Source organism: Anomaloglossus baeobatrachus, chromosome 12, assembly GCF_048569485.1.
Source record: "Anomaloglossus baeobatrachus isolate aAnoBae1 chromosome 12, aAnoBae1.hap1, whole genome shotgun sequence".
NCBI lineage: Eukaryota > Metazoa > Chordata > Amphibia > Anura > Aromobatidae > Anomaloglossus > Anomaloglossus baeobatrachus.
This window is the reverse complement of record NC_134364.1, coordinates 24212929-24223775: the sequence shown is the minus strand read 5'-3', so window position 1 is coordinate 24223775 and position 10847 is coordinate 24212929. Positions and strand designations below refer to the sequence as shown.

The following is a 10847-nucleotide window of genomic DNA, read 5'->3' as shown; positions in this document are numbered from 1 at the left end:
TATTATATTTACTGCAGAGTCTGAATTTTGATGGGACTGTTATATGACTACATAATATAACACCTCAGGTCACCCGTCAGCCATTATCTCAGCTGCTCATAGAAAATTTCCTGTCATAGCAGAAATCACACTAGGCCTCAGGAATAAGCCAAGAATGGCTTGCGTTGCCCATAGCGACCAATCAGATTGCTTCTTACATTTTTAAGCCTTCCCTGGAAATATGACAGCTTGAATCTGATTGGTTGCTATGGGCAGCACTGACATGGTTTCTAAGGACAGCATTTAGGCCTGAGGCCTAGCACAAATTAGCCCATGTTTACCTCGTCCAGACGCCAGAGGATTCAGTGGCCTCTTCACTGCCTTTGGCCTAAATAAAAAATAAACAATAGACATGTTTAATAATCCCACATGTAGTAGCAATGAACATCATAGCTTCCAAAATGATGACCTGCCCCTCTAACCTCATGGAGGTGGCCAGTCTGGGGACAGTTACATAAACCTGGTCTGTTTTACCGTATGATCCTGTAAACCCACTAAAAAAACTAAAGGCTACTTTACACACTGCGATATCGGTCCCGATATCGCTAGCGTGGGTACCCGCCCCCTTCTGTTGCGCGACACGGGCAAATCGCTGCCCGTGCCGCACAACATCGCCCAGACCCGTCACACATACTTACCTGCCCGGCGACGTCGCTGTGACCGGCGAACCGCCTCCTTTCTAAGGGGGCGGTCCGTGCGGCGTCACAGCGACGTCACTGAACCGCCGCCCAATAGCAGCGGAGGAGCGGAGATGAGCGGGACGTAACATCCCGCCCACCTTCTTCCTTCCTCATAGCGGCCGGGAGGCAGGTAAGGAGAGGTTCCTTGTTCCTGCGGTGTCACACGGAGCGATGTGTGCTGCCGCAGGAGCGACGAACTACATCGTTACTGCTGCAGTAACAATAAATCGAGAATGGACCCCCATGTCACCGATGAGCGATTTTGCACGTTTTTGCAACGATGCAAAATCGCTCATCGGTGTCACATGCAGCAACATCGCTAATGCGGCCGGATGTGCGTCACAAATTCCGTGACCCCAACGACTCCACATTAGCGATGTCGCAGCGTGTAAAGCCCCCTTAAGGCTGCTTTCACACATCCGGTTTTAGCACTGCGGCTAAATCCGGCTCTAAAACCTATGCAACGGATGCGGCGGAAAAAAACACATCTTTTGCATAAGTTTTTACATGCGGCCCGTCCGGTTTTTGCCGGTTGCGGCATGCTACTGAGCATGCGCAGTGCAAAAAACCGCATGCGGCGACCGGATGCCTTTTTTGCTGCATCCGGCATCCATAGGCATGCATTGGAAAAAGCGCCGCATTGGCCGGATGCGGCGCGATGCGGGTTTTTTTTTGCCGGACGTGCCAGGCAACGTTCCATCCGGCCGCCGCATGGGCTAAATATGCCGCATCTGGCAAAAACCGGACCGAACGCAAGGCCATGCGGCACAATACGGCACTAATGAAAGTCTATGCGGAAAAAACGCAATCGGCGGCAAAAAAAAAAAAAAACGGTTGCGTTTTTTCTGCAAAGAGCCGGATTGTGGCACACAGCAAAAAACGGATGCGTGAAAGCAGCCTTAACAGGACCGACAGAAATTGCACCAGTTTTTGCACAGTGGTGCACAATGCGTGAAAATGTCTACATTCCCTGCCCACCTTTCTTTACACCAATATCGTATGTGAATACTGACACACGCCATTAATAAAGCAGACTCCTTGTACAACTCCGCTTACTCGCACCGATTTCTAGAGACTAACAACCAGTGTCAAAAACACAAGTTTGTAAACCAGAATCTGCGCTCTAAACTTATCAGTAATGAGTGAAAGCTGCAAAAATGGCGGCACTTAAATAACTCCGCACATTCCTTTAGGACGCGGTCACAGTCTTTTTGCTGAGGTTTTCAGAGTGTACAAGTTTTTGAGGAGTTTTCAGCAGGATCTGACAGTTTCCTCTCAATTTACTCTCCAAAAACACTCAGCAAAAGTCTCAATATGAATGCTCTGTAAGGTTATGTTCACACGTTGCGTTTTTGCTGGGGGGAGAGGGGGGGGGTTGTATTTTTTTAAATTGGTTTTATGCTAATAAATGAAATAAAAAAGCTGCTTTTTACAGTACCAGCAAAACGTATGAGATTTCAGAAATCTGCTCTTTATTTTCTAACTTAGGCCCTGTGCGTGCACTGCGGTTTTTTGCTGCAGTTTTTGTTCATAACCTTCCTGCAGTTCTTTCCCAGCAAAGTTTATGAGAAATCCAAAATGTTGTGCGCACACTGCGTCTTTTTCCCTACAGGTTTTGCTGCAGAATTTCTGCAGCAAAAAGAAGCAGCATGTCCGCAGGGACAACACCGCAGAAAAAACGCACCAAAATGTGGTAAAACCGCATGCGGATTTTGGGTGCGTTTTTTTTTGCCACAGGTGCGGAATTCTGTCAGCGAGTGCGGATTTTGCTTAAGAAACCCATCTACCCAGTGCGCACAGACCCTTAAATGGAAAAAAGCAGCTTGAAAGATGCAGCATGTCAATTCTTTGCGTTTTGATTTTTTTTTTTTTTTACCATTGGAAGCAATGTTCACATCTTGCATTTTGTCAAAACATGATCTCTTGGCAGTTTAAAAAAAAAATAAAAAAAAACAAACAAGTTTTTTGCTACTTTTTGGTGTGTCATTTGTTAGATTCATTCATAAAAAAGCAGCAAAACCGCTAAAAGAATCAACATGCTGCTTCTTTAAAAAAAAAAAAAAAAAAAGACGCAGCAGTTTTCTATTTCAGTCGGGGGGGGGGGGATCAAGTGTGCGCGCGGGAGATTTCTGCAATCTCATAGGCTTTCCTCATACATAAAAAATGTCAACTGATGGAAAAAGCTGTAAAGCTAGGCACTGTCCAATCGGAAGGGTGCAAAAAAAAAAAACACTCCCCCGCCCCCCCCCCAAAGGTTTGGGAAAATAATAGCTCTGTATGGCCATGTTCACACGTTATTTTTGTTGCTCTTTTTTTCTTTGTCATTTGGTTTTATGCACATAACCGTGCATAAAACCAAATGACAAAGAAAAGAAAAAAAACCCGCAGCAAAAATAACGTGGGAACATGGCCATACAGAGCTATTTTTTCCCCAAACTTTTGGGGGGCGGCGGGGGGGGGGGGGGGGGGGGTTTGCACCCTTCTGATTGGACAGTGCCTAGCTTTACAGCTTTTTCCATCAGTAGACACATGCATTTTCTTCTGTTCCCTATCAGGTATTTTACAAAACCAGAAGCCGGAAAAACAAAAATGCTCAAATCTCTTAACATCAAAGTGCTTTTACAACAGATAACTTTTTTTATAGTTTTTTTTTTTTTTTTTTTTTTTTTTTAAGGAGTAGAAAACTTCTTGGGGGTGGAGGGGAGTTGATAGTGGTTTTGAGTTTTTTGGGGTTTTTTTTTTTTATACAGAGAAAAAAAAAAGAAAAAAAACACTATCCACTCCCCTCCACCCCAAGAAGTTTTCTACTCCTATAAAAAAAAAAAAAAACCCAGTCCAGAGTTTTGTGGTTCCTGCTACACAAGATTATGGTGTCCTGGTAAAACTAACACTAGAGACTGAGTGTCGCCTTGCAGCCGGCTTCCTGGGGCGGTCGGGGCACTGTTACATAAGCCGAATACTTCCTGCCCGCTGATTGGTTGGGTGAGACTAAGAGCAGCCAGTAGGACTTGACCATTTGGCATGTGTGCTGTATACTTCTGTATACACGGGCACAGGGTGAAGCGCTGCAGCATCCCACAGAGCCGCTCAGGCCTCCATCAGCTTTATGTGGCTGCCAGAAATAGCAGATGGGCAAAAATATTTAAAAAGTGTTTGTTTGGGTTTTGTTTTTTTTTACATTATTTCAGAATATATTCATCCACACTCTGCAACTATTTCTTCTTTCCTTCTTTCTGGTCTTAGGACGATGCAGTGATCTGATGAGGTTATGGCATTTTGCAACTTGTCCAACGGAATAGACTTTACCTTCAAACAGACTGAGCGAGCCGTCGTAATAATAATAATAATAATATTTAGTCATTTATATAGCACTATTAATTCCACAGCACTTTACATACATTGGCAACACTGTCCCCATTGGGGCTCACAATCTAGAGTCCCTATCTGTATGTCTTTGGAGTGTGGGAGGAAACCGGAGAACCCGGAGGAAACCCACGCAAACACGGGGAAAACATACAAACTCCTTGCAGATTATGTCCTTGGTGGGAATTGAACCCAGGACCCCAGCGCTGCAAGACTGCAGTGCTAACCACTGAGCCACCGCAAGACTGCAGTGCTAACCACTGAGCCACCGTGCCGTCGTAAGTGCTGCATTAGCAGGAGGTTACTTTTTAAGGGGGTGGAAGACAAGTTCGCATCTAAAGCTGGGTTCACACTAAGCGACGACGACGTCGCTGTTACGTCACCATTTTCTGTGACGTAACAGCGACCTTGTAAGTCGCTGTTATGATCGCTGCTTAGCTGTCAAACACAGCAGAAGCAGCGATCATAACGTCGCTACATGTGCAGAGAGCAGGGAGCCGCGCACACTGCTTAGAGCTGGCTCCCTGTACTCCTAGCTACAGTACACATCGGGTTAATTAACCCGATGTGTACTGCAGCTACATGTGCAGAGAGCAGGGAGCCGCGCACACTGCTTAGAGCTGGCTCCCTGTACTCCTAGCTACAGTACACATCGGGTTAATTAACCCGATGTGTACTGCAGCTACATGTCACAGTGCAGAGAGCAGGGAGCCGCGCACACTGCTTAGCGCTGGCTCCTTGCTCTCCTTGCTACAGTACACATTGGGTTAATTACCCGATGTGTCCTGCAGCCACATGTGCACAGAGCAGGAGCCGGCACTGGCAGCAAGAGCGGCGGAGGCTGGTAACGAAGGTAAATATCGGGTAACCAGGGAAAGGGCTTCCCTTGGTTACCCGATGTTTATCTTGGTTATAGCTTACCGCAGCTGCCAGACGCCGGCTCCTGCTCACTTCATTTCGTCGCTCTCTCGCTGTCACACAAAGCGATCTGTGCGTCACAGCGGGAGAGCGACGACCAAAAAATGAAGCTGGACATTCAGCAACGACCGGCGACCTCACAGCAGGGGCCAGGTCGTTGCTGGATGTCACACACAGCGACAGCGACGGGACGTCACTGCAACGTCACAGAAAATGGTGACGTAGCAGCGACGTCGTTGTCGTTGTCGCTGTGTGTGACACCAGCTTTAACAACTGACTTTCTATCATTCCCTCTGATGACTCAGATTAGCGTTACAATGGCTCAGCAGGATAATGCTGCTGATAAAGGACAGCAATTCTGTGGCTTATAATAACAGTTATTCTATAGATAAAAGAAAATCCCCGCTGTCTTTCTAGGGGAATTTCTCAATGTCTAGATTGCTCTTTTGATGTATAGCTGTATGACATAAGTAACGGTCGCCTCGTGCCATCTGTCAGATTGTGCAAGCATCTCGGCCTTATGACCGACATCTCCACTAGACACTTCCCTGCATCAATGCAGAATAGGTGATTACCCTATATATAGACAGGATATACACACTCTTTCCCATACGGTCGGTTTGTATTTAACTTAGAGGGGTATTCCCATCTCCAAGATCCTCTCCGAAAATGTAGTAGGTATAATAAGAAGATTAGCAATTACCTCCAATTAAAAATGTAGTATAGTTCTCCCAATATAGCCATGTCTCTTACCTCATGTGCAGGGCATTGCAGCTTAGGAATCCAGGATTATATTCACTCATATAGTGACAGTTGCTGGTGTTCATAACCATGGATACCTAAGCTGCAATGCCCTGCACATGAGGTAAGCAACATAGCTAATCAGGAGAACTATACTACATTTCTAATTGGAGGCATTCGCTATTATTATTATTATTAAACCTATGGCATATTAGAATAGGCTCTTAGAGATTTAAGGATCCAGTGCATTTCCCAAAGGTCCCCTTCACACATCAGTAATTCCGGTACATAGGACGTCCATTTTCACATATACCAAAGACACGGACATACACAGACCAAGTAAAATCAATAGGTCTGCACACATGAGTATTTTCACAAGGACCGTGTGTCCGTATGGGAAGACACACATTAGCTCCAATGTAAGAGAATACCATGACGAGGTGTTGGGGCTCTGTTGTATTGATCAATTCAATAGCTAAACTTCTCTTTATTCTTAAGTTCATGGCAGTGATCCATGTGACACGTACCGGAGAAACCACGCGTCTTTGAAATAAAATAAAATGACTTTCTATACTCGCCTGTCTTCAGCACTGCTGTCACTTGCTTCTGGGCCCGCTCATTATGCTCACGCATATTTACTGCACCGCGGACCCGGAAGCAGCAGCACTGGAGACAGCAGCACCACGGACAGGTGAGTAGAAAGTTCCTGATCTCTGTATGCCATCACAGACAGCGCACAGAAAACACACGTGTGCCAAATCACAGCACACGGAAGGCCATACGCACCTTCAACGCGTACATTAAAAACGTGTGTTTTCCCACAGGCATGTGAAAGAGGCCAGGGAGTCACAGCTCAAAAGTCAGTGAAGACCAGATAAGAATTGACAGTTACTAAACTGTTCTGTAGAATTATGTAACAGTTTACAGAGGGAAATTCGGTGTACAGCGCACCTGTCCGGTCAGGGGACTTCAGAAGAAGCAGTCACGTATGTATATGGACATTCCTGAACATTGTATTCTACATTTCTCACCGGTTTTCACATTAGCAGATTGTCTCCAACATTCAGTTGTCTTTCAGCTAGTGGGTGGAAACTGGCTGCCATGATGTCTCCCATACACAGCACACACAGACGAGCGGGAGTTCTGCTCCTCTAACTATGTAGCATTAGCAGTATGGAGATTATACAGCAGTACTGAGCAGTGCAGCTGTGCTTCCAGCGAGAATGCTGACGTACCCGGTGCCCATTTCTGCCTCTGTCACTGTACTCCTCTTCCCCCTCCCACATGCAAAGACTTCAAAAAGGTGCCATATTTTAAGACAGATTTTAGCAGATTTTCAAAGTGAACGATAAGTCACAGAGAGTGGTAGAAAAGGCTCATAGGTGGAGAAAGAAGCAGAGTTCTCTGAAAAGTAACATTATAAAGTTTCCTGTAGTCACTGGTACTATCTAGTCTTGATTAGATCATCATTTTTGGAGGGGATTTTTTTGGCAGTACACAGGATGTGACTAAATTTCATGGCTATGTAGCAGTGAGCATTTCAGGCACCAATACTCTACCTGGAGCAGGGGGTTAATATTGCACCTCCTATTTATTTTGTGATATTTGAGTTGGATCATCCTGGACTACACACACACAGTTTTATGTTTATCCGAATAAGCAAACAAGGAGATTTGCCAAGAGGAGAGAACCGATCCCTTATCTTGGTTTGTTCAGTCGTCTCGCATGGTCTGTACTGAAATTCACTGGTCAGTGCAATGGCTTGTGAAATGATAAAGCGGAGCCATTGTCATAAAGAGATTTAGGACCTGCAACAAGTGATAAATATGGGGAACCATCGCTATAAGAAAAACCGGACCTGAATCCTCAATATGAATCTTAGGTCACTTTCACACTGCGTTAGGGTACAGTCTCACTAAACGACATACCAGCGATTCCAACCACGATATGACCCGGTCAGGATCGCTGGTGCGTCGTTACATGGTCGCTGGTGAGCTGTCAGGCAGATCTCACCAGCGACCAGTGACTAGCCACCAGCGACTCGTAGAAACGATGCTGCGCTTGGTAACCAAGGCAAATATTGGGTAACTAAGCAAAATGCTTTGCTTGGTTACCCGATATTTACACTGGTTACCAGCGCACACTGCTTAGCGCTGGCTCCCTGCACTCGTAGCCAGGGTACACATCGGGTTAAGCAAAGCGCTTCGCTAGTTACCCGATGTGTACTCTGGCTACGTGTGCATGGAGCCAGTACTGGCAGCCTGAGAGCGGCGTACGCTAGTAACCAAGGTAAATATCGGGTAACCAAGCAAAGCGCTTCGCTTAGTTACCCGATGTGTACCTTAGCTACGTGTGCAGGGAGCCGGCTTCTAGAAGCTGCCTACGCTGGTAACCAAGGTAAATATCGTGTAACCAAGGCTTTGCTTGGTTACCCAATATGTACCTTGGTTACCAGCGTCCGCAGAAGCCGGCACCCTGCACATTCAGATCGTTGCTCTCTCGCTGTCAAACACAGCGATGTGTGCTTCACAGCGGGAGAGCAACGAGCAAAAAATGAACCAGAGCTGTGTGTAATGATCAGCGATTTCACAGCAGGGGCCAGGTCGCTGCTCAGTGTCGCACACAGCGAGATCGCTAATGAGGTCACTGGTACGTCACAAAATCTGTGACTCAGCAGCGATCTCGCTGTGTAATAAGTACTCCTTACTCTCCCCCGTTCAGTGGTCACTCGGGGATTCTGTCTGAACCCCCTGCAAAATAGGTTTCGGATGTCAGCGCTAATGGGGCAACTGACTTTAGTGGCAGACAGGGTCACTGTGTGCCCTATCGTGCAACATTTTCAGTAGCATACGCTTAGTGGAGGCGGACACCCAGGTGCAGTCTACTACGTCTGGCTGCCTCCAATAGGCGTATACTCCCAAAAATGGTGCACAACAGAGCACACGGTGACTGTCTGCACCACTATAGTCAGTGGCCCCATCGGCGCATGCGTCCGAAACCCATTTGTGGAGGGCTTCAGACAGAAGCCCCGATGGGACCGCTGTACAGGGAGAGGAGCGCAGTGTGAAAGCGACCTAATGCCGGCTTTTATCTGTCTAAATAGTCACTTACTTGAAACAGTTTTCCTCGTAGATACTGTTCCAGATCTTCCAGGCGTCGGATCCCTTGTAGCCGGTGTAACGTTCAGGGTTAATGAGTAAATCGACATATTCCGCATCCGGCGACTCCTCATCTGAAAAGGGAGAAGAGATGAAGTCACCTTCCGTTATCCTGCAGTGTCATCTTCATTTCACGGATTGCAAATTTACTATTTCTTTAAATTCAGATATTTAATCTAGAATCTCCCATCCCAAGAGCTGCGCTCCTTACAAATGCTTCACGTGCGGTCACATGCGGTCACATACCGTCGTGCGCACAGAAGTTGTCATCCATGGAATCGTCATGTTGATTCCACTGAAAAAAAGCTTCCTGTGCCGCTTCACTGCAAGAAAAAAAAAACATTTCCCGCGTCACACGATCGACATCCGGATTATATCTGCAACACACGTACATCATCTACAGGGAAGGACCCGGCCCCGGCACCTCTCCGGATTGTACTGGCCAGAAAACACCAAGTTCTTAGAATTCCTCACTGTGCCGCTCCTCTATTGTTCCTCCTACAAAATTATGAATGAAGCTGGAGGCGTGTCCCTGTACAGCTTTACACTGGCCAATCAGTGGTGCCAGTGTCTAGACAAGCCCCCAGCTAGAAATACTAAGTCGTTCCTACATTTCCAGGAGGAGTAACAGAGGAACATTACATTGTAGGAAGGAAAATATGATCCAGGATTAGAATAAATGATAAAATCATTCATGAGTGATGAAAGGGTTTAATAAAGAGATTAGGTCAATGAGCAAACCATCTATAAAAAGATGCAAACCCCAGGCCACAAAGAGGGTCCTCGGAGGGTTCCACTCACCTCAAGGACTCATCCACAGCGCCCAGCCTCTTCTCCTTCTCACACTCCAATTCTCCATTTCCCACGTTTGCCGCTTCTGTGTACTGCAAATTACAAAAGGAGGGAATTTTGTTTACTTACCGTAAAATTCCTTTTCTTCTAGCTCCTATTGGGAGACCCAGACAATTGGGTGTATAGCTTCTGCCTCCGGAGGCCACACAAAGTATTACACTTTAAAAAGTGTAACCCCTCCCCTCTGCCTATACACCCCCCCCCGTGCATCACGGGCTCCTCAGTTTTGGTGCAAAAGCAGGAAGGAGGAAACTTATAAATTGGTCTAAGGTAAATTCAATCCGAAGGATGTTCGGAGAACTGAAACCATGAACCAAAAGAACAATTCAACATGAACAACATGTGTACACAAAAGAACAGCCCGAAGGGAACAGGGGCGGGTGCTGGGTCTCCCAATAGGAGCTAGAAGAAAAGGAATTTACGGTAAGTAAACAAAATTCCCTTCTTCTTTGTCGCTCCATTGGGAGACCCAGACAATTGGGACGTCCAAAAGCAGTCCCTGGGTGGGTAAATAATACCTCAATAAAAAGAGCCGCAACGGCCCCCTCTTACAGGTGGGCAACCGCCGCCTGAAGGACTCGCCTACCTAGACTGGCATCCGCCGAAGCATAGGTATGCACTTGATAGTGTTTCGTGAAAGTGTGCAGACTAGACCAGGTAGCTGCCTGACACACATGCTGAGCCGTAGCCTGGTGCCGCAGTGCCCAGGACGCACCCACGGCCCTGGTAGAATGGGCTTTCAGCCCTGAAGGAATCGGAAGCCCAGAAGAACGGTAGGCTTCAAAAATCGGTTCCTTGATCCACCGAGCCAAGGTTGACTTGGAAGCCTGCGACCCCTTACGCTGGCCAGCGACAAGGACAAAGAGTGCATCAGAACGGCGCAGGGGCGCCGTGCGAGACACGTAGATCCGGAGTGCTCTCACTAGATCTAACAAATGCAAATCCTTTTCACATTGGTGAATTGGATGAGGGCAAAATGAAGGTAAGGAGATATCCTGATTGAGATGAAAAGGGGATACCACCTTGGGGAGAAAGTCCGGGACCGGACGCAGAACCACCTTATCCTGGTGAAACACCAGGAAGGGGGCTTTGCATG

The 10847-nt window shown here is 46.8% G+C and overlaps 1 protein-coding gene across 1 annotated transcript in view; it reads right to left on the bottom strand.

The window, feature by feature from the left end:
- Positions 1-282: 282 nt before the first annotated feature.
- Positions 283-10847, bottom strand: part of LOC142257541 (ERO1-like protein alpha) — a gene marked incomplete at its 5' end in the record, with an annotated part of 28054 nt that continues 17489 nt past the window's right edge. Inside the window, 4 exons of the mRNA XM_075329691.1 lie at positions 283-367; positions 8853-8973; positions 9146-9222; positions 9701-9783. Coding sequence (XP_075185806.1) covers positions 283-367; positions 8853-8973; positions 9146-9222; positions 9701-9783 — 366 coding nt within the window. The remainder of the gene's footprint in view (positions 368-8852; positions 8974-9145; positions 9223-9700; positions 9784-10847) is intronic.